General features: G+C 41.3%; 1 protein-coding gene across 3 annotated transcripts; it reads left to right on the top strand.

Moving 5' to 3' along the window:
* The first annotated feature begins 414 nt into the window (after nt 1–414).
* On the top strand, nt 415–27,794 carry LOC306831210 (phosphatidylinositol-binding clathrin assembly protein-like). 3 transcript variants are annotated; one of them, XM_079355166.1, is made up of 19 exons: nt 415–1,398; nt 7,874–8,016; nt 9,593–9,668; nt 10,081–10,183; nt 10,872–10,965; nt 11,530–11,641; nt 12,071–12,177; nt 13,455–13,496; nt 15,373–15,458; nt 16,743–16,806; nt 17,283–17,416; nt 17,700–17,797; nt 18,157–18,270; nt 18,392–18,419; nt 18,606–18,747; nt 19,514–19,537; nt 20,210–20,266; nt 20,391–20,510; nt 22,093–27,794. In XM_079355166.1, the coding sequence occupies exons 1-19, from the start codon at nt 1,269–1,271 to the stop codon at nt 22,105–22,107; spliced, it is 1,689 nt and encodes a 562-aa protein (XP_079211292.1). In that variant the 5' UTR covers nt 415–1,268; the 3' UTR covers nt 22,108–27,794. The 3 variants fall into 3 exon arrangements, with proteins under 3 accessions (XP_079211292.1, XP_079211291.1, XP_079211293.1); XM_079355165.1 differs by having other exon boundaries at nt 16,716–16,806; XM_079355167.1 differs by lacking the exon at nt 13,455–13,496 and having other exon boundaries at nt 16,716–16,806.
* Nucleotides 27,795–27,894: the final 100 nt, after the last annotated feature.

Raw genomic sequence — 27,894 nt, 5'->3', positions numbered from 1 at the left:
CTAGGCACTTTTTCAATCATTATGAGACATAATGGATGAAAGGCTAACACTGGAGATGAAGGATACATCACATATAACATCTTGGTTTGATTCTATCTTGGATCTCTTTCCTATCATCCTCCCTATGTGTCAACGTTTCATTGGACAGCAGGTAATAATGACAAGGTAGTAGGCCCTTTTCTCTCTTGAGCTCCCATCATGCATCAGAGTGATGAACCGGCTGATGCCTTACCTCGAAAAAACCAGCAGGGCAGCCTTCTGCTTTAAGATGCCCTCCCCGAACCCGAGAGAAGTGGTGGCCCAATCGCCCTCATATCCCTGTCACCTGATTCATGTAGCCTACTGCCATTTTACGCACAAGTTTGACCCCCCCCCCCCCAAAAAAAAAGAAAAGAAAAAAAAAATGAATTAGCCTATCAGCAACCTCAACAGTGATATAGCCTACACCCGTTTGTAAGAAGATTAAAGAAGACAGAGGGGATAAAATAAATCAAAGCAGCAAGGGTTAGATGCAACCAGCGCGGGGTGCTGTGAAGATCAGTGAAGTCTTTGCTCAAAGTCTTTGCTCACATTCAGAGGAGAAACCGGGCGAAGAAGAGCGGAGGAAAAAAGGGAAAGGACAATGCTGTTTTTTTTTATCGTCTCTGAAAAAATGAATCGTCGGTCGGAAGAGGGGGATGCTGCGTAGATTTGATCATAATCACTTGGAGTCTTTCGATTATTTTTTTTTTACCATCGTTATTTCGGATTCCTCCCTCGTACTGACTCATCCTGCTGTGGCAGCGTCTAATTCAGGGATTTATTATTCTCACTGACTGTACATTGTCTTAGATTATTTGCTGCTTTTTAATGCTCTAATTATACACTCATTTTCCTTTTTCACTGCAGCCTAATTATAGAATTTCCAGAAAGTAGCTCATCCAGTTGCCTCCGTCTGAATATTAACTAGTTCCTTAGATGTGAACGCGTAATGTTCTATTTGGCCGCCGCATGAATTCTCCCACCGGATTCTCGCCGGTGTACTCTGCTGTCCTCCACCACCTGCACCTCCTCCTCCTCCTCCTCCTCCTCCTGCTCCTGCTCAGACGGCCGATTCTCGCAGAGGGCACTACCCTCCTCCTCTTCCTCCCCGCCGCTAAAGACATTTTGATCGTCTACCTCCCCGGTTCCCTCCAACCGGACTCGGCCATCACTCCGCCTGCTTCCTCCTCCACCACCGCCGCCGCCGCCACCTCCTCCTCCACCACCTCCTCCTCCTCCTCAGTAACATGTCGGGACAGTCATTGACGGACCGGATCGCCGCCGCACAGCACAGCATGACCGGGTCTGCCATCAGCAAAGCTGTCTGCAAGGCCACGACGCATGAAGTCAGCGGACCCAAGAAGAAGCACCTTGACTGTAGGTTACGAGCATACCATCACTGTAACTGTAGCCTATAGATAGCCTGCATGTATCCTCACAAAGGACAGCTTGTATAAACAGCATCTATTATGCTTCCCCCCCTTCTTCCTCCTCTCCATCTCTCATCCGGCCCGGTTTGGTTTGCAGCTTCTTTAATTAGGCTCCATTAAAATTCCCCTAGATTAAAATGTGATTTACGCAGCGAAACATGCTGTAATACATCTCGTTGTTAATACAGGCGGTTAATACTGAAATAAAGCGAGGGGGGGCTGTCAGCCAGGTACTATCTGTGCGCGTCATTCAGGGGAAATAGGCCACTCCGCTAGGCTAATCATATTGCATCCAGCCGCTTTTACAGTGTAGGCCTATCCATTATTAACGCCACTGTTCATCCTCTGGAGACACTTGAGTACATAGTGTGTTAGTGCAGCATCAACTACAGTTATCCCTCGTTTCTTTTACCTCACATTCAAGTTCACTGTCATGTCTTCTGCTGCATTCTTATCATTAATGGATGTATCACTGCTGCTGTCAGTCAGAGTCAAACTGTGTATCAACCGCAGCTGCTAAAATAGGCATTAAAAACATAAATGCTGATGTGAGTGCAGAATTAACATATCTGCGGCTAATTACCTGCATATGTGCAAACTGCACCAATTTACTGTATGTTCACAGGGAGTGAAAGAAGAATCCTGACGAGTAGATTTTTACTAGTGATTATCAGGTTAAGTGGCTTTTCTGACTTCCTATAATTGCTTGATATGATCGATGGAGAGCATGGATAATCAATGGTGTTGTCAGTCATTCTCACATGCAGTCAGAAAAGACAGACAGAAAGGACTGGGGATGGGGGTGAGGGGGTAGAAAGAAGGCTAATCAAGAGGAAATGTGGATAAATCAGTCTGAGAGGAGGCAGGTTGCCAAACAGCCGTAGAGTCAGTCATCCAGCTATGTGCCAGGCCAGCCAGTCAGCCGGCAAGTTTGGCAGTGGATTAGTCAGTCATGTCCACAGCAGAGGCGACACTGGGGATTCTGGGCTCCCTCACAAGATGTCCAAATGTGCACTGGGACATAATACATCTAAATTAGGGTTATATTACTTTGACCTACTAAAAAAGGGCTACTAAGGCAAAAAAAAAAAAAAAAGAGTCGGCCTGAAAGGTCCTGAAACACATTTTAAGAATCTTGCATGACTAATTACTGCTGCTGTGATTTCTTTATCTGGTTTTCCCGAAAAGCATGTTATTTATGTTTTTAATGGTATTATGCCTTACTTGTGAGGCTAATGTTTTACTGATTGGTTGATATAAAACTGACTGTGAATGTATTTTGAATTCACAAAGAAATCAAGCGAATTGTTGAGTTCAAAAAGGAGCATCATCCTAAATTAAAGAATCAATCAGTAAAAGAGCATCAAGTGCTCGGCCCCGTCAGAGCTGTGATACTTCCCCTACAGAAGAGTGCAGCGTCTCCGCAGTTATTAAATGGTAGAAGGTCGCCCACCTTCATCACCCATGATGAGCCTGAGTCTCTTAAAACTTGTAAATGTCACAAAAATTAACTCAGAGGCTCAGAGAAGATATTCTGAAAATAGAACTAGAGCATTTCCATGAAACATTTCCATCCATCAAATGGATTATACAGTTTGTTTATAACCACCACCAGCTCAAGGGCAATGTATTTTCTCTCTGAATGAGTTTGTTTATTTCGTTGGAGTTACGTGACACATTTTGACTTTTTATTCTGATTATTATAGACAAGCAAAAGCCAACAGTGAAGGCCTGGTTCAATTTACCCTCTTAATTTCAGTGATTGTTTTTTTTGCTCGAACCTAATGGTTACCGCTCTTCATATAGAAACAGCCATCTTTCAAAATATTAATTATTTGTCTCGTCAAAGGATCCCTTTTCTCAATAACATGATATAACATTCAACTGTCAGGCTTTCATTTATTAAAGGATGCAGGAGAGGTAGTATTTTCAGATCCCCAGGTCATCTTCAGACCAGCTAGGGTGGAAGTGAATACAGCATGTATATACAACTTTCTTGGTTAAACAAGGTCATAAAAAGTGACAGACTGGGAGTATTTTAAGATAATAGAAATGTGTTTAATAGCCCTGAGGAGAACTATCAGAAAATAAAAACAACCTCAATGTGCAAAGCAACATTTCCAAATGGTCTAATATAATGGACCCTCCATTATATGGGTAAATAGTCAACTGCTACAGTTTTCTTTACTGCGTTTGGGCTATTAATCTGGATCGGTTTTCCTTAAACTGACGTGTTGGACGGCATTTTAGTTTGCCGCACTCAACCTGTTATTGATTCATCCTTTTTGAGCACAGTGGGAAGAAAACACAAACTGGTGTGCCATTCCTCCAAATGCACATGATGTAAATAAAATGCTGGTTATAGATGTTATCCAGTGTGAGCAAACCCATGGCGTATCTGTATTTTCTTTCCTTTTAGTGTCACGACCTTGACAGACTTGTCGGTGACATAAACGTCCAATGTTGATTATTTACAACCCCACAGCAAATGATGAGCATGACAGTCTGAGTAATGGGATTTTCACTCTCACTAGGCAATATTCAGCAGTGATGAGATGGTAGAGAGGAGATAGAAAACCATATTCATCACACAAGAATAGTAATCAGGCCAGAAATGACCTTCTGCCCTGAAAGCCCAGTCAGCGTATGATTTAATGTATTTGGCTATGTGTCATTGCTGCAAAATTGTTTGTGCTGTAGATGTTTGAAGGGGGAAAAAATCAAGCTGTTCCTTGGAAGGAACATTTTTGAAAAATCTAAAGTAAAAGGAGTTGAAGATGAATTGGCAACGAACAAAAATACATTCAAGTTGGGCCAATAGACGGCATAGACTCACATCTATTTCTTCGTACAATGTAGATAAACAGATCATCACGTTTTAATAAAATTCCTGTCTTTTTGAGATAATGTCCTTCCAGTCAAAATTTTTTTTAGACAATTACTCAAATTTTTATTCAAACCAGCAGTACCATTCTTTGGTACTGCTGTTCTCATTCTCATTTCTAATTGTGTTATTGATGAAAATTAATTCCTTTGTGGACTACAGTTTATCAATAAGCTCTGTTGGCAATCACCAGTCGATACTTCATATCCTTTGGCTCTCTCCTCTGTGTCACGTCAATGATTTAATCCGAGGTGATGCATTATACCCCAAAGGAATAAAGGTGGAGCCAGTATGGAAAAAATACAAGGTGTAATATACAAAGTACAGACAAGTTCTCTGCTTTAAATCAGCAATATATCAAAGTCATTTTTCAAGTAAGCTATGCTAGCTGCTTTGTGAGGCTCCTGAATGGTGCTGTGTGCTGAATGCTTATATCGTAATGCTAACATGCTCAGAGTGACAATACGAAAATGTTATACTCTCCTGGATAGACAACAAAGGTAGAGAGTGTTTGTAATGTCATTTACAAGCACATGCATCCATTTGACAAATGCTAAAAATTAGCTAGCTTTGTATGTTAATGGACATTTAAACTAAGTAAGTTTTTTAATAAAAAAAAAAAACTAAACTAAGTAAAACGATAGATCAAAACAAATATGTCAAAAACTGCAGCTCATGTGTAAAGCTGGCCAATTTACAAATCAAGCTAGATTTTTATAAGCGTCGAAGCAGACACTTTTTAAAACAATAACCAGTAAAGTTCGGAGACACTAATTAGCATATTCATCACTTGTAGGCATAGGTTTTATCAAGAGTTTGTGTTCAAAATAGTGTTAGCATTCTAGCATGGTGAACATTACCACTAAACCCTAAATCTACAATAGGGCTTCTGAATATATCTTTAGCTTTATTTATTTGGTCATAAAATCCAGAGATAAAAGATTCACATCAGCCGAATAATTAATATCTAATCATTTGTTTTAAAGATTTCAGTCTGGACAGAAAACTTTGGACTGTGAGCATTAATTACTTGGAATCAATGTTGTGCTATTTATTATTGAACTAAAAGGAAATTCAAAAGCAAGCCATTAGTGAAGTGTAAAGCATAATGGAAGGCTCCAATTTCCTTGTACAATTTTGATATTAATGCCCCAAAATGAAAAGAGTCTATGAGACTTTGAAACATAAAGATCCTTTCTCTATAAAGAGAACTATAGAGTGTTGGTGCCAGGGTCGCAGTGCCAGGTTGAAGTACTTTACAGAGCTGCGGTGAAAGGCCAGGGCTTTGGGAGCCTTTTACATGCATTAAACACTTAACCTCTATATCAGCTGGGACTCTTTGGTATCCAGCGCTTCAGCGAGCGCGGAAAACATCACAGCGCTCGGAAATAAATCCTGATAACCTCTGAGGCTGTGGTACGACCAGACCAAGGATCTGCCTCAGAAACCAAACTTCTTGATGTTTCCTACAGTAACTTCTGAGTGCAAACACTATCTCAGTTGGTTTTTGAATACATTTCCTCCGACTTCTTTAGTGGTTTCAGTAACTGTGCCTGAGTTTTTAGTTTTTAGTTCAGTTCCTCTACATCTCTCCTAATGATTTTTTTAATCTATGCGTATGCACTGCTGTAAACACTGAGTTTGAACTGTTTCTTGTCTTGATATTGAAGTTTTGAAATGCGATAATTTAATGTATTGTCTAGTCTATCACCTCATGTGATAATAGTCTATTCCTTCTCTCTTTGTTTTTATACTCGATATTTTCTTCACTAAATGTGGTTAAGATTTGAATTAGTCAAGATTATGATCTTGACTGCATTTCTTTATTTTATCTGTAGGATTTAAAAAGAAATTCAACTTAGAACATTGTCTTTATTAATCCTAGCCTGTGTTTTTGACAAAATTAATGACACTTTATGGTGTTGTGGTTCCTAACTAAGACCAAGACATACCCGAGATCAGAGTACGCTGAAACCAAGACCAAGACATTTAGGGATCCAGACCAAAGCATGGCAAGACCAAGACATACTCAAGACATACTCATACCTGTGTGTGCTTCAAGACTGTAATATTTATTAAAAAAATGTTTTTTTTTTAAAAAGATGAAAAATCATCAAGCCGTCTACAGTGGGCGTGTCACTCACTTAGAATGTAACTCGGGAAGGTTGCAGTTGCAATGAGGGGATAAAAATAAAATGTATGAAATTAAGTGATTTGTTCTTCTAGACAGGGCCATTTCCCTTCTCATCACAGTATTGATGGAAACTAATAGCCTATCAGGGGTGGTCTTGACCGATCCTGATTTAAAGTCTGGAGTCGGCCCAAGCGAAAATGCCTTTGATTCCAAGATGAGACAGAAACCTTCAAAAAGGGGTCTTGAGGCCGGACTGGAGACCAAGACCGATTTTGAGTTCTACAACACTCCTGTATGGCTGACATGTATGGAACAGCCGTGAAACATTCAAGGTCATCTTTGGAGAACAGAATCATTGTTTGAGAAAAGCAGTTGGACATGGATTAAGAAAACATTCTGTATATGATGCACATGTCTCTGCCATTTAAAGCTTAGTTCTTTCTTCAGTCAGTAAATCTATGAGATTAAACAGATGCCGAACATACTTCACATTTTGATTGTAAAGCAGAAAAATCCTTGAAGAATTAAGACTATAGTGTCAGTAATCTGTCCTGCTTGTAAGTGCATGTTCATGGTTGAATAAGAAATCACTTACGATGACCTACTTTTCTTTATTTTGTGCATACCTTTTTAAAATCCTCAAAATAAGCTCCTTGGTTACCTTTGCTTATTTGAGTCTGACACAAAGAAGCCAGAGCATTTTTGAGATGTGTTCCACATTTGCCTTGAACAGACAATTAGCACTGGACTGTAGTCTCAGAATCTAAGCAATGGTGTCAACTGAAGTGAAGCGCATCATCTCACAAAGAAACAAGAATAGAGCTCTGATTGATCATGACTAATTTGACCTTTAAAATGATTCACCGTTGAGTTGATTGTGTTGGAATATAACTTGACCTCAGTTACGTAACTTTCCAGCCTCTTCATTTTTAATATTTACTGGCATTTTGGCGTGGCAGCTAGGTGGTGCTGTTGAATTACAGCCACCAAATGGAATTTTTTTTTTGACACAGTGGCTGTGGTTCAGATTCATCTGTCTATATAGTCTCTGTTATAAAATAATCATTTGTTCATTGATTCGTGTGCTGATATTGAGTGAGCCAAAATTAATTCACCAGTCGATATGTCTGCATTCATGGTAGGGTTGTTCGCTCACTGCAATGATTTATAATAATTCTCCCTGTAAGCTCTCCAAGGCCGTAAATTATACATTCAATATATGGCATTGCTTCCATTCACCTTGACTGAGAGTAATTGTACCAGCAGGGTTAGATTTAAATGTGCAGCCTTCTTGTTTTGCCAGACCCTTTACTTTTGTCTTGTCTTTGTTCTACTTGTTATTTATCTCTTCACGTCTCCTCTTTTACAGTCTTCTCTGAGTGGGTTTTGTTTTGTTTCCTCCAGACCTGATCCACTGCACCAATGAGCTGAACGTCAGCATCCCCCACCTGGCAGACACGCTGCTTGAGCGCACAGCGAGCAACAGCTGGATAGTGGTTTTCAAAGCGCTAATCACCACACACCACCTCATGATGTATGGCAACGAGGTGAGCTGAAAGCCACAAAGACGGCAAAGATGATTCTTTTTATAGTCCTTTAAATAACAAGGAAGGAGTTTGTCATTAAAATAAGAAACATGTCCAAACACAATCTCCTGCCTGTTTTTATGTTTGGAATAATGGGGATATCATTTGAAGCATGTTCACGTCGGTCTTCTTATTTAATCAATGGTAGATTTTAAGTTCAAGTCATAAAAACCATAAACTTTTTTATTGTGTTCCCCGGCTGACTGAAAACTCTGAAGGACAAGAACATCTCTGTTATAGACACAGATATGAGGCAGAACAGCAGCTCTTCATGTATCACTGGGTTTCTCTCACTCTCTTTTAAAAGTCTGGATCCTTTTCTTTCCCAGCAGGCATGGCGTAACACAGGTAGGCTGCAGATTTCTAGCTTGAGGAGGAGGAACACTGGATGGGCTCGATAATGATTCATGAATTTTAGATGAATCAATGGATAGAATACATGTCCAATACAAACAAAGATATCTATCTAATGTTTAAGTCCTACACTGAGCACAAAGGACACACCCTCATTAAACTACCTTATTACAGAGGATTCATCTGTTATGTCTTTGGGTCAATTGAATATCTTCGGGTTTTGGTTGAAACTACGGGCAACTTAAAAGTCTTTTTTTTAATGTAAAAGACTAAGGTAATGATTTTGTGTTGCAACCTTGTTCTATTTACATTGATTTATCGATTCATCATGACCGTAGCGTTTGAACAACTCCAACAAACTAAAAAGAAATTTCCTGCAGGATTTATTGCTCCCTGATCCGGATAGAGAGAGAGTGAGTGAGAGAGAGAGAGAGAGAGACAGAGAGAGAGTGACTACTATGGAAGCTTTTAATCTGCTTGTTTTTTTGTTTTTTTGATTGCTTAACATTTTACTCGCCAATTTGTAGAAATGTCTCAGCCTCTCTTTCACCAAGCTTCTTTGAGGCTCTATCTTCCATGTGTCCATCAAGCACTGCAAGCATGTCCTGCTGACATTTGAATGGACCCCATGGTGACAAATCGGCTCACACTACAAGAGCAACAAGCAGAGCATTAAACATGTGAAATGAGTGTCCCAGACTAGAGAAAGAGAGGCTGTGGCAGTGATTACTAAGGGCATCCTGACCCTCTTCACGTATTCAAACTAGAAATCTTCTTGCCACAAGAGGAGAGATTGTTACACCACACTGGGAATGCTGGAATATATTACACTGTACACCAATATGATATCATATCAAGAGAGGGGAATCCTGTTAATTCTGTTTTTATAGTGCTTCATGCCAGTTAAATAATCTAGTTACGTGTGATTCTGAAGCTCATTTCAAGATTGAAAGCAAAAGTAAACAAACATTAAAAGCTCCTTTACAAAAGATAGAGCGGACAGGGAAAGACATACAAAATGTGTTCCCGCGCCCAGCGGTTGCAGCTACTAAAAGCTTTTGTGAACAGTTTGTTTCGTTTGTGTGTTCGCTCTGCAGTTGTGTTTACGTGGACATGACTTGATGACTTCAGAGAAGAGCTTCAGTTGCGTCACTAACTCTTTCATTTGTTCTCCTTTCACCAGAGAATGATGCAGTACCTTGCCTCCAGAAACACACTCTTCAACCTCAACAACTTTCTAGATAAGGCTGCACTACAAGGTGATTGAATGCCATTTGGCTGTTTGTGAACTCAGCAGAGCTGTACGTCTAACAAAATGACTTTATGTCGGACTCTCCCAGGCGCTGTAATGCTATCAATAAGCCCATTTCAGAGCCCATTTCAAAGGAAAGCTACAGTCCAGAAGTAAAGCCTTCAAGACAAATGAGTCTTTTGTTTGTCACACAGGCTGCTGAGCATATTCTCCATGACTTTGTAACAAAACATGTATTTTAAAGGTGAAAATGAATACCGAACTCTTAAAGTTAGATGGTGCAAGGCCCGGCGACTTTGTTCAAAGAGAAGTTCGACCATTTCATATGAAAAGGATGATTTATTAACCTGATTTCTAATCAGGCCGCCGTGATCAGTCTTTAACTGCAGAACACCCTCTGTGTGTGTCCCCCCCACCAGGTTACAACATGTCAACTTTCATCAGACGCTACAGCCGCTACCTGAATGAAAAAGCCATGTCGTACAGACTAGCAGCAGTGGACTTCACCAAGATGAAGAGAGGGTAACACACTCAGCACACACTCCTGACATCCATGTCACACGTTTAAAGGGATCATGGGACTTTAAACCACAAATACAATTACTGCTTTTATAATCATGAAGATTTACAGTTAAACAACTGTCTGCATAGTCAATGTCACTTGCCAAGTGAGCCTATAGTCCACTGATAGAAGCCCTTGCAATTTCAGTATTTTATGTAAGGTGTTGATTCTGTAAGAGGCATCTATCGCCGAGCTCACCCAGGAGAGATAACCCAGACAGAGTAAAAGGGGTTAGAGGTACAGTTTTCTCTTGAATCTACTAAAGATGACATTAAACGGTTAGCATGGACGAGCAAACAAAGAAACGTTAAAGACAACAGCTTCAAAAACAGGAGCTTAAAAACCTTCACATGAAGACAAAACGTCCCCTCCACATCACTGTTTTCAGTTCAGATCAGTTCAGACGGTGAAAGAAAACCAACGCAAAACCTTGAGAGAGTTCTACTTCAAAGCCAGTCTTTGTAAATGTTGGCCGTCAACTGTGATCTTTGTAGTGCGCGCAACTTTTTGGCCAAGACAAAAGGCGACGTGAGGCATCGCCACTAGTTCTTTGCCGTCTGCTTGGTGTGTCAGGGCCTTAACACACACACACACACACCTTGGTGTACAAGTCTTATGAGTGTGTGTGCATTTGTTGTTTGTAACCAGGGCTGATGGTGTGATGCGCACCATGAACAAAGAGAAGCTGATTAAGACTCTGCCTACCATCCAGAACCAGCTGGATGCACTGCTGGACTTTCAGGTATGCGTCTCACTTAAAGATCTAATACGAAGCCCTTTTTGTGGTGAATATATCTATTGTATGTATATGCAGCCCGTTTCATCTGCCTGTATTTCTGATGCTCAGAAGGGCCCATGAGCAGGGTCCCCACGTGTGCAAAGTCTGATCTGATTGGTTAGCCAATCAGCTCTTTCATAATTGGTCCGTCATTCAGCAATTTTTTTTGGAAGATGTCCCGCCCTTGTTAATCTGAACGGAGCAGACTGAACTTTTGCTTGCTACAACGCGCCAATAGGCTTGGATCAGTGATATCTCACTGACATCATGTCACACTGATAATTTTAAACGAGGGGGGGCGAGGGGTCGAGCATAGGAGAAGCCGCATTCTCGCAAACTTTGACTTTTTGCACATAGATGTGGCTAAACGTGAACGAGACACCTGGAAAACACACTGAGGTGCATATAAAACTGAAAAAGCACAGTATGGGACCTTTACAGACCAGGACTTAAAAAGTTGTAGCATTGTCTTCAATAACTTGAACCTATCTCAAGAGTTTCCTTTTCTCTTCTATTTTTTTTCCCCAGCCTAACTCCAATGAGCTGACCAACGGCGTGATAAACACAGCTTTCATGTTGCTGTTTAAAGACTCCATACGGCTGTTTGCTGCTTACAACGAAGGAGTGATCAACATGCTGGGTAAATCATACACACAATGCAGCAGATCCAAGTCAATCTCTGTGGAGCGCATTTTAGTATTTAAGCAGTGATCTGCCTTTTAAGAGTGCGACTCCACTCAATCCTGCAGTAAGGGGAAATCAATCTCCTCTTCCAACTGTCTCTCAGAGTCCAATTAAAGACTGTAAAGATCACCTTTTCTTCCATCTATTGTTAAGCCGAGGAGGAATCAGGAACTGACTGTCTGACTCTTTATTGAAAAGTGAATTAAAGGATTCATTACCTAATTGACCTGATTTCAGCTGGCTCAAGTAACCAGGCCTTTGCATTAATATCCAGACATTATTTTCGAGCACCTCAGAAGGTAACAATGAATCCTGATTAGGTGTTGAGATGCATCTTTCAATCTTTTGTGAATGTGAAGCAAATTGTTCATCTTCTGATTCGCAGAGAAATACTTTGACATGAAGAAGAACCAGTGCAAAGAAGCTTTAGAGATCTACAAGACTTTCCTCAACAGGATGACCAAACTGTCGGAGTTTCTCAAAGTGGCAGAGGTAACGTCCGTTTGTCCTGCACGCAGTTGAACGCCACTGGAGAATTCTGTCTGGAGCGAATCTCGACAGCCTCCTTCCCCTGTTTATACCTCCATGTCCTCTGATTATTCCCTTCTGATTCTCAGAAGAATTTCAGTTTACATCCCTCTCCAACCTGTTGAGATTTGCTCCAGAAGTCTTTCAACCCCAAGGATCTGATTTATGGTTGATATATTGGAATCCTAAAAACTGATCGTAGATCAGCATCCAGGGGTTACTTCTCCTTAATCTTCCAAGTCTTTTTTTTTTCACTTCTAGATTTTCTACTGTTTCTGTCCTTCTCTTGCCCTGACCTGGGTTACTCCAAGACAGTGATTAATGGCTGAGTCTTAGCCTATCAGAGAGCCACTCATGTAGAGCTTCAAGTTGAGGGACCCCTCGCGTGCTGCCTGTTCACATGCCTGCACTGCATGCTCAAGCAAGCTCTTTCTCTATCTCTGTCTCTTGATTGTTTTTCCTCTCTTTTCTCAAAAATGGCTGTTAACCATTGAACAGTTGAAGTCCTTGCTAGGCTCAGAAGTGAATAAAACAGTCTTATCCTCTGCAGACTTTGTAGCTCTCTCTCCCGTGCCCACCTTCAAAGGCTTTCTCTCTCTGCTTGGTTTAGTTCCCATTTGGAAGAAGGTTTGGGGTGCAGCCGCTCGATCCAAAGAAAAAAAAACCAAAAAAAAAAACAGACTAACGTTGACTTTAAGGACCCATTCATTTTACCTGTCTAACAAAATGTGTGTTTGTCTGTTTGTGTGTCATCTGTGTCCTTCCCCTGTCCTCTGTTCAAAGTCAACATTAGTTGAGTGTCTTCCTTTTGGATGTTTCTTACCTCACAGTCATGTGACCTGCTGTCTGCCCTCTCTGCCCTGCCTGTTCGATCAGTCGATGTGCTCAGCATTCATTTCAAAACCAGATCTCAGAGTGTGTCTGTGTGTGTGTGTACTTTTAAGTGTGTGTGTGTACATATAATGTGTAAATATTTAGGTGTTGTATGCATGCATCCTCCTCCCTTCCTCCTCTGTTGTCTTTGATTTGCTTTTCTTCCAGCCACTGCATGAAGTAATGAATGCTTGAGTTTGATTCTTCTTTCTCCCTCCTCCTCCTCCTTCTCCTCTTCCTCCTTCACGTGCCTCTTCCTTTTTTTACTCTGTTGGTTTACTCCTGGTTTTGTTATTACATTTGGTTTATTTTTATTTTGCCTCCCTCCTCCCTCCCCCTTATCCCTCCCTCCTTTTTTTGTGACACAGCGAGTTGGGATAGATCAGGGCGACAGCCCCGATCTCACACAGGTCAGTCCACATCTCATCTCAATCAGTCAATCAACCAGACAGTCAACCACTATTGAAGTCGTCAAGTCAATCCCATAATGCTTCATTCTAAACGCACCCGTTCCCTACTCACCCTACAGACCTGCCCACACTGCAGCTGCCCCGTCCTCCTTCTTTCTTCTTCACACTCCCTAACTCGTTCACTTGTTCTCCTTTTACGTCCGAGCAGTCTAGAACAGAAAGGAAACTGTAAATGGAGACCTGCAAAAGCTGAAACCACATTTGAACAATTATAAACAGCAGTGCAGGATTTTTCACTTTTTTTTTCCTCAAATGAATAATTAAAGAGCTAATATTAAACAGGCTACACTTGTAAATGAGCTTTGATGTCGCTTAAAAGAAGGTTATTTGACTCTTTTTGGATATCGTTATATTTTAGATGTCATTGACCGGGGCTCTGAATTTTTTCTGAATTTTTCCCCGCAGTTTTTCGTTTGGCATTTCAGTGTAAATATTCAGGCTTGTTTGTTAGTCAAAAGAAGACTTCTCATCAAAATAAGTCAAGCACAGTTTTTTTTTTTCCTCACATGAAATAGTGTTTGCCCACATAAGCAGTGTCCAAATTATTGTCCTGAAAGGATTACGTCCCTTTGCATTAGCTGTGGGGAGAGCAGCGAATGGTTTTTATTAAGTAGGTTTCTGCAAATATGACTTGGATAGGAGTACATAATGCCATCATAAGTACTGCACAACTAGCTAAAGGCCCCACATGTCAATTATCCTCTTCAGTGGACAACACATTGGATGTTTACAAAGTGACAAATCAAATGGCAAACTGAAAAGGGCTGACCTTTTCCAATCAAACTCACTCACTTGTAGTGCTTATGAAGACCTTATATGCCCTTATTCAACCACATAGTGACCCATGCCTTTACTGAGCTCTAGATATGTGTCTGTTTTACTTTAAACTTTTAGCATATTCTAGATTTCTCTGAAGAAGGATATCCAGAATTCGCATTGTACTGTCTTTCCCCCTTAAAATAAGTATATGAGAAATCTTTTCTTTGCTTGTTTTGTTTGCATTGATTTTTTTTTTTTTTTTCGGTGTGGAAATGTAAGGCTCTCGATGAAAACCGTGGTATCACATGTTGCCCCCCCAAAAAAACCCATCCATCCTCTTTTGTTTTCCAGTAAAGAGTGCTGGCCAGCTGCTCAATGTGTATACCTGGTTTCTCACCAGATTTTTACATTTCAGCGAGTTAACTTCCTTGGCTTCCAGTTGGAATCAAACTTTTGCTGTTTGCTTCATGTAGTCACTTCCTAATTTCCCGAAAGTGGCAAAAGAAACATAAACACAGCGAAATTAACTTCAAACCGAAAGGAATCCACAAGTTAACTCTTATTTTTTGTGATTTTCTTTCAGTGTTTGCGTGTGGAGGTGTGTGTGTGTGTGTGTGCGTGTTTATAAGAGCGTTAGTGCACTGCATGGGTTTGTTGGATGTGTCAGAGATTGTGTTTATTGTGTTTCTACTCTGGGAGCACTGCAGTGACAATGTTCTGCTCCTGTCCTGACCTTTTTTAGTTTCTCTGTGGACTTGCTTGCATGATCCAAGGCTGATAATGTGTGCATGCTGGTTAACCAAACCTGATGACACCAAATGCAAAAAAAAAAAAAAAAAAAAGAACCAAGAGCTATAGTAGAGTAGAAAACAAATCTGAGGATGATGTCTTTAAATCCGCTGCTGCTTTGTGGTTGTGTGACTGTTGAGTGAATGCGGTGAATGAGGAGGTGATGATATGAATGGAGAGAAAGAGGTGTGTTCCCTTTTGTCCTCTTGAACGTGATTCTAATGTTATTTTATCGTTCCCCTCACCCCTACTCACCCCCCTCCCTCAGGCTCCCAACTCTCTCCTGGAGGCTCTGGAGCAGCATCTAGCCTCTCTGGAGGGCAGGAAGCTAAAGGACCTCTCTGCTGCCAGCAGGTACAATCACTCCACAGAACCTTCATCTGTTATTGGACGCCAGCCAATTACTACTCAAACCACCACTATTACTACTAGCACCTTCTTTATTGCTTAGGCTTCTTATTTTGTGTTTGTATTATTTTAAAATCTTCAATACATTGACTAATTAAATTGAAATTGGCTTAATTTTGTCCTACTACTAATACAACTACTGCTTCCTGTGCCGTGTCTGTTACAAAGCAACAACACTTTCAGTCTATCACTAATGCCACTGCTTGTACTTTTACTACCATGACTGCTTCTTTACAAAGCAACAACAAGCCGAGTCTATTAAAACCACTACTCTTACTTCTACCACCAGTATCTTTATTTCCACTTCCTGTGTTACAACCATGAGCCTCTGTAACCTCTGTTTCTTTGTAAAAGCAACAACACTTAAGATCTATTCGGAATAAAACTACTTCTGCTGCTACTAATATTTCTCATACTACAACTATTCTTCTATTGCGTGCTGCTCTAACAAGCTTTATTCTACAGACTTACAAAAAAATGACAACGCAACAACACTTAGTCGATTACTACCAAGAGTGCTACTTATGTGGGTGTTCATCTTAATGCGTCAGAATGCTTACATGCATGCGATGAAAATGCTAAAGTGCTGACGTTAAGAAGGTACATTTGGTTGTTTTAAATTAGCATGTTAGTGTGCTAACATGAAGTGTAATTGATGCTGGAGGAAATGTTATGGCTGACCAATGGAAAATTGACAGATAAAAACTCTGCAGCTTCACTTCTCTAAGGGAAAAGTCATGTCATTCTCAAAGTCAGTAGGTGGCGGCAGTCACTCAGTACGTAGCTGCTTGGGTTGGGATGCAGAGGGTAGCCTGGTACAGACCAAAGAATGGAAGTTGGTCTGGTGTTGGAGAGTTTCCAGTTCACTTCACGAGTACTAGCAATGGGCCTTCGAGCAAGGCAGCAAACCCTGAACAGTGCAGGGGTGCCCTCAATGTCCTCATGGGGATTAATAGTACCATTACTACTGCAAGTATTTCTATCACTTCTTCTTCTGCTGTAAACTGATTGGTAATTCTAGAGATGTATCTTTGGTGTCGCTGCTAGCATGGCTGCAGGTTCTTAGTTATATAATTAAGTTAAAGTTACGACTTAACCAGCCAAGACAAAAGGAAGCAAAATGTGTGTTACATCCAGCAAGCTCTTTGAGAATATGTTGTGTTGTGTGTAAATTATGTGTCTGTATTTGTACCTCACCCTCAGATCCAGCACTGTATCCTCTCTCTCCAGCACTGGGATCTCTCTCAGCCGTATGGACGACAAGACAGACGACAACAGACTGCTGCAACACAAGGTCAGACATGTGTTTTTTTAAGACCCAGAGTCGAACACACACACAGCCACTTATACTACACACCAGCAAAACTCCACAGAATAAAACCACCCGGTCAGGTCATGTTATTTTCACTGTGGACTAAAGGTGTACGTTGAGTCTTATTGACCTCCATGCTGTTGTTTAGGATGGATGGACATTGGATTAATCCTGCAGTACAGGAGTGTCTGGCTGCTGGCCTATAGCGTACAGAGCTGCAAAGGGAATGAAAATGAAGTCACTGTCTGAAGGAGCTCTGCTGTGGTTTTTGTATTTAAATAAATAAGTACGCAGAACAATCTGATTTCTTAAAAGAGCACAGAGTGCAACATATGTATAGGAGATTTAAGCTGTTTTCTTTTGTTATTTTTAGAAAGGTCAGCATTATCCATATATGCTGCAGAGCTGTATACAAAGCATGTAAATATAATGTTATTCTGTCAATGCTTTCAATTCAGGAGGATGGTCACAAGGTTATTGACATACAAACACCCAATGCATCGCCCAGCACCCAATCAGTGGGAAGTGCCAACAGCAGTGGAGGAGCCACAGATCTCTTCTCCAACTCACCGATTGTTCCCGTCAACAACCAGTGAGTCTTACATTTCTAGCTTAGAAGAATGCAGCAAAGGAAAAGTCTCCTGTGGTGCAGAAAGCCTTCCCCCAACTGTTTGAGTGAGGTATTCTCGTCTGTTTTGTCTGCAAACTACTGGCCCCCAGTTTGTCGTTTCATTTTATGCCTTCTCGCCAGCTCTCTGACAACAGGGCCCTTTGTCCGGCTGTCACTATAAATTGCATTTTGTGTACAGTCTTTTCTGCTCACGTAAAAAAAATAAAGTGTGTAACAAAATCTCGATTCATTTTCCTCCCTGCAGTGTGCCAAACCTGACCAGTGAGCTGTTCACCCTGCAGCCTAACTTCACCCCCATCCAGACCACACACACTGTGCCCAACAATAACAATGCCTGGGGAGGTAGGTCTGCACACACACACACACACACACACACACACACACACACACACACACACACACACACACACACACACACACACACACACACACACACACACACACACACACACACACACACACACACACACACACACACACACACGCACACACACACACACACACACACACACACACACACACACACACACACACAATAATGCAAACCTACAGTGAGGCATGCAAATAATTGCCCACTCACTCATATACACACATTAATGAGGGCTGGATAGGCTGTGACAGTGATGCCCGATGTTTCATGCTCTTGACTCATTTCCCCTCTTTTCACATTTTATGTTACCATGGTAACCTTTGGACGTCAGGTGATCTGCTAAAGCCGGCCCCGCATACTCAAATTCACAGTCCTGGAGCCCATTTGCACTCTGGGAAAATGCTGCATAATGATTTGGACTCTTCATTAGCCAACCTGGTTGGCAGTGAGTATTCATGATCTCAGTCCAAATGTTCACTCTTCCATTGTTCATGTCGTTCCTGTTGTTTGTGTTCATAGTGCTGTCTTCTTAAAGCTGATATTTCATGTCTTTTTTTCTCTCTCAGACCTTCAGTTTGGAGCACCAGCGAAAAAGTGAGTGTTTTCTTTGCATCAAATATTCACCCTGAAGCACATGAGTCAGCTGTCTACCCAGTTTGACCAAAACTCTTCATGATTCATTCTTTATTTTCTGCTTCTTCTTTTTGCATAATCTGTTTTTGTGCACATAACGTGTGTGTGTGTGTGTGTGTGTGTGTGTGTGTTATATTTGTGCCTCAGGCCGGAGCTACAGTGGAGTCAGCTAGTAGAAAAGAAGCCCACAGGGGGAAGTGGTTGGCAGTCAAAGACGATGTGCACCAGCACCAACTGGACTCACACCACCCATCCTATGGCACCTGCACCCATGCCTGTCCAGCAGATGGTAGGTTAAATGCTACATCATCCCCTTTTAGGAAGACTCTTCTCATTGGGTCAGATTTGGGCATGGTCACAAAAGGCAGTGCAGTGCACGCATGCACACCGTACTGAAACAGGTTCACGTAGGAAAGATGAGACTTCTATTTGAGAAAGTGACTAAATAATCACAAAATAACATGTTCACCGCCTGTATCTGGAAAAATACAATAATCCTACTAAAGTGTTTACTAATACTCCACTAATATTCCTTTGGACAGCCAAAGCTGATGGTAAACAGGCCCGAGGCCAGTGTTGAAAAGTGCTAATATTTTCAACACTGGATTAAGATCCTTATTGAGACACATGTTCAAGTTGAGCTGTATTTATGTCAAGAAATGTGTTCTTAAACCTCGGGTAATGCATGCATATCCCACTTGTCTTTATGACAAAATAACTACCTCCTCAAATGGACATAACTTTGTGCAGCCTTCAGGGCTTTTCAAGGACCTCCAAAGTCTTCATCTTCCCTTTGTGCTCAACTCTAATTGTCTACACGTCTCTTTCATTCCATCCGTTTTCATCTTTGTATTTTGGACTGATTGACCTCTCAACTTGAACTGCTCATTAATGCTGCTAATGGCTCAGAAAAGCACGTTTCACGTTGTGAATGGAAATGATTAGAGCTTGAGGAAAAGGCAAAGATCAGGTTTATCTTCTTTGCTCGTGTGGGGAATAGCATTAAGAGCGGAATTTATTGCTTTAACTCTTTTTTTTTTTGTCTCACTCCACAGAATGGGATGATCTATACTGGCTACGTGAGTACCCTTTTTTTTTTACTTCATGCACCCCAAGGTCCTCTCTCTTCATCGGATTTCAACCCGACATCTTCCAAAAAAACATCTCTTTTTGCATATTGTGATGTAGTGATTGAGTTGATTACAGATACCTGTATTAAAGTGTAACTATTGGGGCGCTGGTGGCGCAGTGGTTCATACGCGTTCCCCATGTGCAAAGGCTATGGTCCTCTAAGTGATTGACTCCAACCTGTGGTTCCTTTCCTGCATGTCAATCACCTCTCTCTCTCTCTCTCACTGATTTCCATCTCTATCCTCTGTCCTATCGCTCCTATAAAGTTACAAACACCCAAAAGTAAATCATACAACAAAAAAAAAAAGTTCAACTATTAAGGATAAATTCTTGGACTGGTCATTGACAATGCTTGTCTGCCCCTGGCTGCCTTTCATTGTTAATGACACCTGAATTATGGGGGGAAGGGGTTTGTTTTCTATTTTGCTAGTTTAGCGTTGTTGTTTCCTCCGTGTGTTTTTTTAGGCTGCCAATCAACCGACTTAATATCCCTTATAGGTATACTGTAGGTGTCTTGCTAGATAAAAACAAATGTATTTTTTAAGAGCAAATGTTTTTTTTCTGTTGTCAACTGTTAGATCAGTAATTGGTCTATTGTTTTTCTCTTCTTTTCTGTGTAGGCTCCAGCACCAGTGGCTTTTCCTATGACGACACCTCAAGTGCCTGTGTACGGAATGGTAAAGATAAGCATCTTTTTTTCCATCAGAGAAATCTAAATATATATAAATGTATATCACTTTTCTCACGGTCTACATTGTCCTTTTTACCCTCCATGTTGCACTAACCTGCCCTCTGGAGCAGCTTCCTCCTCAGATGAGTCATCAGATGGGGGGAGTTCCCATGATGCCCCCTCAGCCTGTCATGTACAACCAGCCTGTCCTGAGACCCACCAATCCATTTGGACCCATCCCGGGCACACAGGTAACACACACACAAACACACACAGATGGTACGAGTATAAGTGCAAATACCAAACACTACAAACGATTGGTTTAAAGAGGACTTGTTATACCCCCTTTTCACCTTTTCAAACAGTCCCCTGTGCTCTAAATGAAACATCTGTGCTGTGCTTTGGTCCAAATATAACATGAATCAAGCACCAGAGGAGGTTTGTGGCCCTGTAGAAAACAGCTCTCTCAGAATGCTCCGTTTTGGTGTGTGTGTCTCTTTAAATGCAATGAGACCCCCCCCTCGAGGTTTCCCAGTCGACGTCACTCTGTAGGATGAATAAAAATGGCACACCTGCGCAAAAGTTTGGCTCTAGGCTGGGGGTGGAGTCCATAAGTGGAGATACCAGTGGAGGGGAGTTTTTTTTGTTGTTTTTTTTTTACCAGAATTCCTCTGTGATGTCATAAGAAGAGCTAATGAGCCACAGACAAAGGACTGGATGGGTTTATTTCACATTTTGTGGATCAGTAGACACTCAGGTTAGCCAAGTAAATGTAAAAGTGTTTTTTTATGTAACATGTCCCCTTTAAATTTTTGTTAGCTCAACTTAAATAATGTGAATGTGGAGGACTGAGAACTTGTCAGTTCTTGACTTTGCTTATTAAATATATGAATAAAGATATTCCAATTGAATTATTAAAACACTCTTTCTAAAATGAGATATGAGATATAGGATATATATAAAATGAGATATAGGATAAAATAAAGTATGGAAAGTGTTAGTTGATGGTTTCTTCAAAATCACGTCCATGAAAACAGTTAACCAACTTTTATTTCCATGTGTTTCATGAGAAAAAGAATATCTCAGAGTCCCTATCAGGGATGTTCCCAAATTATTCACTTACGCAACTTAGACCGGAAGAAGAACTGATGAGCTTTGCCCGGTTCAAAAGGTCAAACATCAAGATAATAGTGACCAAACCATCCATCATACCATCATGAAGGGGGAGCATCCCAACATATGACAAGATGTACAAACCTAAATGGCTGGAAGAGGAATTCAGTCTAATTTGACTTAGACTCATATTCACAAAAAAAACGTACCTAACAGGAAAACAAGGATGATCTCTTCATAAATGCAGACATGTTGAGTATTCACATTTGTCACAGGTGAGATGAAACAAGCTGCTCTTTCTGTCACGCTTAGACTGTTGTGTCTAAAAACAGTACGCTCCATTTCATTTGTAATGATGGAAGCTGCTGTTATTGATCGGATGAAGCAACGTTCAAGTTGTGTACCCTTTAACAAAGGAGGTGAATCATGTTGTCACACAATTTTCAAATTGACCAACACGCGGAAAAACAGTTTTTCGGAGCGACTTCAGTGATGTACTTAATCACCAGTTGGCCTGGCTACAAGACTATCAGGAGAACAAACAAATGTACTTTGACCAATTATTCCAAACATCACAGTATAATTGCTTACTGAGGCCTCACGCTTCTGAGAATTTATTTTTCTTAGCACTGCGGCAGGTAATTTGCCTGTCAATAGATGCCTGAACACTTGTTTTGTTGAACTTAATCACTCTCCTTTCTCTCCCTCCATCATCTGCAGATGCACTTCATGTAGGGATGAAGTGGTAACCATGGCAGCAAAGCCGCTAGAGAAAATAAGAGAGAAAAAGAAAGTAAACAAACTCAGAACCAAATCCAGTGCCAGAGGAAGAAGGAAGAGGACAGAGAGGAAAAGGGGGAGGGGAGAGAAAGAAGGAGAGGACCAGAGGAGGGACAAAAGAAGAAATGCTGATGCCTGTGTCCATGTCGCCTCACCCTCTAATCTCCTCTCCTCTCTCCACGTGGCTACTGATCACTCCGTCTCAGAATCTGTAATGCCAGGGCACCAGAGGCTCCGCATCAATCCCACTCATCCTCGTTTGATTTGCCAATTCAAACTGCGTTTACGACTTGTGATGACGCTATGACTGAAAGCTCTATGGAAGTGCAGATTCTTACTTCCTGACCTCATCCTTGCGTATAATTCCCCTCTGTAAAGAACTTCCCCCACGTCCCTCTTCAACCCACAACTGAATCAAACTCGGGAGAACGCATCTCTTTCTCTGATTGAATCGTTTGCTGGCACTTTACTCAATGTGAACTTTGCCAAGGGCGTGTCTGTGTAGGTGACTTTAGCATCTTGTTGAGATTGGTCCCCCTTTGTTACGTCATTCATCACCTGATGTCAGAAGTAATTGATTTGACTGTGTGTGTGTATTTCCCTTTTTCTACATTTCAACAGGCTGCATCAATGTTACCGTTCGAGCCGTTTTTATGAGCTCCGTTTGTTCTAAATTGCCAACTTTACATCAAGAACCTAGCTTGGAGCGACGTTTGTGTGTCTGTGTGTGGTGATGGACGTGGCGATGTAGAGTATGTCCTGTATGTTCTTTTCTTTGGTACCTGATGTCAAAACTGTGTTTCCAGGTACCAAAGCGTTACTGCACTGGAACTAAATAATGAAAGCACTGAGCCAGACCCAGGCATCGCATTAGGATGCAACCAAACTTCTTAGGCATAATTTACGTCTTCAGGATGTGATGTACACTCTGTGGATCATATTTTTTTGTTTCGCTCCGACATAGCTGTGCAATACCATACAATGTCATTATTGTCTTTTCCACCCATGTGTAGACTGTTTAGAGGCTGTTTCTGGCATGAGTGATTTCCTTTTTGTCCTGTCAACGTCAGGTTTCTGCTCAGAAATCTTTTTTAAACAGTTCTAATTCCTGTCTTGCTGTATTTGTACAGCTCTAAAAGTAGTGAAAATGCACTGAGAGCCAGACATATAGAGGTGACCGGAAATGGTCAGACTTCAAACTATGTGATGTCCTCCCAATCCTGAGCAGTTTTCAGGTCCAAAATTAGACTCAAGTGTCATTTGTTACGCTCCAGAAAAGCTGGATAAAAAAAAAAAAAGGGGTAATTCCTGGAGCATATGCCACACCTCCACTTGAAGGAGGGAACATTGCTGACAAAGAGAGGTGTTCGTTAATACGGTGTGTAAATTGTGGAAAGGACAGCTTAAGGTCAGGGGGAGGAATCAAAGAGGACCAGCCTGTCGGAAAGCAATGAAGGATAATGTCTAGTCGATCACGTCCCTCGTGAAACGTGCGACAACATGCAGATTAATTCAGACGGCCAGAAACAGGAGGCTTTAATGAGACGTTCAATGTTAATGTAGCTTTTCTGGCAGATCCAAGGTGAAGTTAGACCTACAGACAGATGATTTATCTAAATATATAGCACAACCTTCAAAGAAGGGGACAACGCTCTGCTGCACAAAAAACCTTAAATCATTGCTGGGATGTACAGTCAAAAGGGGCAATAATTAATTTGGGATGAAGTTGTTTTCTATTGATTGTGTCTGTTCTATGTACATGTACTGTACGTGTGTTTGTGTCCGTTGCCTTCCCACATAGATAAACAGGGTCACGTTCCTCGGTTAGAGACGAAACGGTCTACGTTGAGTCAGTAGCGTGAAATAACAGCAATGAGTGTTGTTTGCGATCTTGTCTCAAGTCTGTACAACCCGAGATCTTATTAGGTGGCTCCAGGATCACCCATCTGCTGAAGAACCCAACAAAAAAAGACCCAATTTGTTTCCGACCTGGAATCTCAAAGAGTAAGCAGCCCCTGCTGGAGATGACACAGTCTTTAGAGAATTGCATCTCTGTGGCTTCGACTTCACGACCAGCAGAGCGAGACTTCCGTGTTTGAAATCATCACGAAGAAGGCAGATGTTCTCCGGGGTTTCTCAATGAGATTCCAGCTGATATTTGGATATATCAATTGGAAAGTCGTCGTTCCACTCAACTCCATTACTCGTCTTTCCAGTGGTTTGTTGTTCTCCGTCAGCTGAATGCTCTCTCTTCATTGTGCACTTCACTCCCACGACAAAGCTTGATCCATCCTGGGCCAACCTCTGACTGTTACTGTGTCCTCTGTATATAGGTAATGCCGTTCATGTGTTTTTAGTCGTGCTCTCTGTAAAGTGATCGAAGCCCCATTGGAAGACGTACTGTACGTGGGACAATTAATTGCTGTATCTGTGTTTGAATGGTTGTATTTTGAAGGTGTCATCATCCAGGGATGGGTGGGTGGGTTGATGTTTGTAAGGTTTATGTCCACCTGGAGGAGGAAGTGGGTGGGGTTCGGGGGGTGTCAAGGGGTTAACTATCACAACTGGTCTATACCAAGAGTGTCTTCATCAAGGAGGTGGACAGGACAGGGTCTGTCCTCTTCGAAACAGGAACATTTTTTTGCACCAAAGTCATCATCAAAGCGCAGCTTCTTCTTATTCAAGGTCACTATGGATGGATGATATCAGAACTCAAAAGGATCTTTCGTTCTTTTATGTTTAAAGACAAAGAAACTGTATTTTTTTGCATGATTAAGTGTCGTCTTTTTATTGGCTTGTGTGCCCGGTAAAAGCATGACCATTGTGTGAACTCTCACTTACCGGTGTGTTGGGAAAATAAGGAAATTTCTCCATGAGATTTTTTACTTAAGTCTTGACATGAACATTCATTGACATTCATAATCAACTGTTTTACAATGTGGGGTCTGTAACTGTTTGAAGGCTGCCTCGCATGCAGAAATGCAACTTGTAAGTAACTCATCAAACTTCAAACCCAGTTACCATAACTGCATCTTTGTAAAACACCATGGATGTCAATGCCAGTTATCACATAGCTAGCTAGACATTGCAGTCTTGTAAAATCGCTCTTTATTAAAGCGTTGCTATTTTCAATACATGTTTGAATGCTTGCTCCTTTTTCATACTATGCCAGCAGCATCATGGAAGGTTGTGATTGAGAGTCAAAGTACTGTATAAGTGTTTGGTCTGGTCCATATCGTGATGTGTTTTTAACGTGTTTGCCCAGTCTCGTCCTGTCTGTCGCCATATACCCGACTTTATTTTTTTCTCAGTCAACTTTCAAAGCACCGACTGGTTTTCCTGAAACCAGACGGGAGAACGTTCAATTTTATTTGAGACAGTTTGGTAAGAAAGCCAGGTAACCCATCTGTCAGTACAGATGGGTATAATGTCTATCACTATTAATTATCAAATTGTCTCACTCTCTGTATCCTTTTTTTGTAGCACATGGTTTCGTTATAAAGAACAAACAAGTCCTTCGTTTTGCATTTTTCCTGCCTGATAAATGTAAGAGACCGCAAAAAAGCTTCAGGGCGACTATAACTTGCAGTATTGAGTCTGGGGTTGGTTTTTCTAGAAGCCACTTCAGACAACTTTGTCACTTTGCAGTTTGAGCGAAAGGTATTCACCAGGTAATCCATTTGAAATCTAACCGTCCCCCCCCCCCCCTTTACATCTAATAAAGGACTCAAAAAGATTTATAAACGTTTCTTGCCGAGTATTAACAACAGAAGTAACAAGGGAACATATTTTTAATATTTTAAGCCTCGTCTACCATAACATTTTTCATTTTATGACAGATTTACTGTACAGATCATGAATGCTGGACGGCTTTTTGGTTGTTTTTCAAGTATCATGGTAATAATTTTATTAGACTTAAACTTTTTTTGGTAGAGCAAACCTTGTACCTGCACTCAAACTTTACTCACAGAAAATCAGACTCACATCAAGTTGTACTTTGCGTAGTGGGTTGGCTGTAGTCTCGTATTACTGGAAGACATCAGAGACCTTCATCGGCTGACTGAAGAGTCTGCAGATACTGAACGGGGACTCTTACAAAATAATCAGCCAAGCTACCAAAGTGACAAATACTGCGGCTGTAAAGCAGATATTCACGTTACCAGGGCAGAAACTGCATTTTCATGTTGTTATGCTAGTGAAAGGCGCATGATGTCGATGTAGTTTCAGCCTCCATCCTTTTCCATACTAAGGCCTACTCATCATATTACCTCAGTACACCCTCAGTATCGTGTTTGCTGCACTTAGTAAGCCCATTCTGTTTGTTGTTGTCGAGGGCATGAAACCAAGTGTCAATCAAACAGTCTTGTTAGCAGGGAGTGGGGTTCTATACCTTCAATTTCTTCTCATTATCTTCTGTATATCAAAGTGATTATCCACAGATTTGGATTGTTATGAATTCTTTTGGTTTTATTTGAAAAGCATAGGTTGATGTTTTTGGAAGAAAATGGAATAAAACGTCATCTAATGCTGAGCTCTTAGTTATTTGCGGACGCTTTGATTGTGTTGATGCAGCGAATCGATGAGAAGCTGATTTGTTATCGAGATTGAAACTCGCATTCCAAACATTCACATGGAGAACCCCTCGTTCATTTGAAACTCATTTATTGATAATTAACCATTTCAAATAACATAGGACAAAAAGTCATTTAAAACAAAATGTAATATTTGTGTTCACGGTCATTCATACAAGTTGAATGTGGCATCAAAAATTGTTGTTGGGGTGAGGTGGGAGTTGAGCGTTGAACCAGCAACCGATCCTGAGCCAGGTTATTCAACTCTGAAATGAAGGGCCTACCAATGTGCTCTCAAGCAAGGCACTTAACCTTAAAGTGGCCCCAGGGGCACATTTACAAAAACTAAAACAACCCATTCTTGTTAAATGTCCAGCTCTGGCTGTGATTGCCTCGCTCTCTTCAATGACAGGCTGTCGGATTTTGGATGTACGGTTAAGAACACGACAGCCTCAGAATGGGATTAGATTTAGACTACGAGACGTCTCCTTCAGATCTTGTGTGTGGGCAGGAATGTATGAGGGTGGAAACTTGTGAGGGGAAAAAAAGAGTTAAGGTTTGACGAGGAAAACTGAAAGCAGGAAGAAGGTCTTCTGTTGAAAAACGGCAGAGGGATCCTTTTTCAAAGAAAAAAAAAAATCTGAAATCCTTGCAAATGTATCCCCGGAGACAGGTAAGGAACAGGAAGTATCGACACAGGTGTTATCTGTGTGAGTGTATGAGTGTGTTTGTTTTCGGGGAGGGGCAGGAGTGTGTGGTCTGAGTATTTACCTTAGAGGGGGGGCACCCCATCGTCCACAGCATTTTCAGGCCTAACGCTGCTGTTTTCCCCATCCCACGCTAGAGCTGCGTGTGGCGTACGTCCAGGGCAAGGGCTCAGTTTGGCTCCCTCCCACTCTAGCTGCAATAATCAGCAAGAGGAAGAAGGTGGCTGGAGCAGCAGCAACAACAAGGCATGCAACTAACAGTTTACATGGAAGAAGGTGGAACAATGTGGTCATTTGAGAGAGGCTGTGTGTCACTTAGGCCTAAAAAAAAAAAAAAAGCACTACCAACTTAGGTGGAAAATAAGATGAATGACTAGTGTATGGTACAATCACAAACAGGAAAAAGTACTATAAGTCATCAAATGTGGGTGGAATCTGATGCGCAGTCGTATTAGTTTCACGTT

This window comes from Symphodus melops (genome assembly GCF_947650265.1).
Source record: "Symphodus melops genome assembly, chromosome: 11".
Taxonomy (NCBI): domain Eukaryota; kingdom Metazoa; phylum Chordata; class Actinopteri; order Labriformes; family Labridae; genus Symphodus; species Symphodus melops.
Note: the sequence above shows the minus strand (reverse complement) of the source record. Positions and strands in the feature narration are given on the sequence as shown.

Coding starts and splice junctions, on each gene's coding strand:
- LOC306831210 (XM_079355165.1), top strand. CDS start 1,269: ATGTCGGGACAGTCATTGACGGACCGGATCGCCGCCGCACAGCACAGC. Junction 10,966..11,529: donor ATGCACTGCTGGACTTTCAG/GTATGCGTCTCA, acceptor TTTTTTCCCCAG/CCTAACTCCAATGAGCTGAC. Junction 13,497..15,372: donor ACAGCCCCGATCTCACACAG/GTCAGTCCACAT, acceptor CCCCTCCCTCAG/GCTCCCAACTCTCTCCTGGA.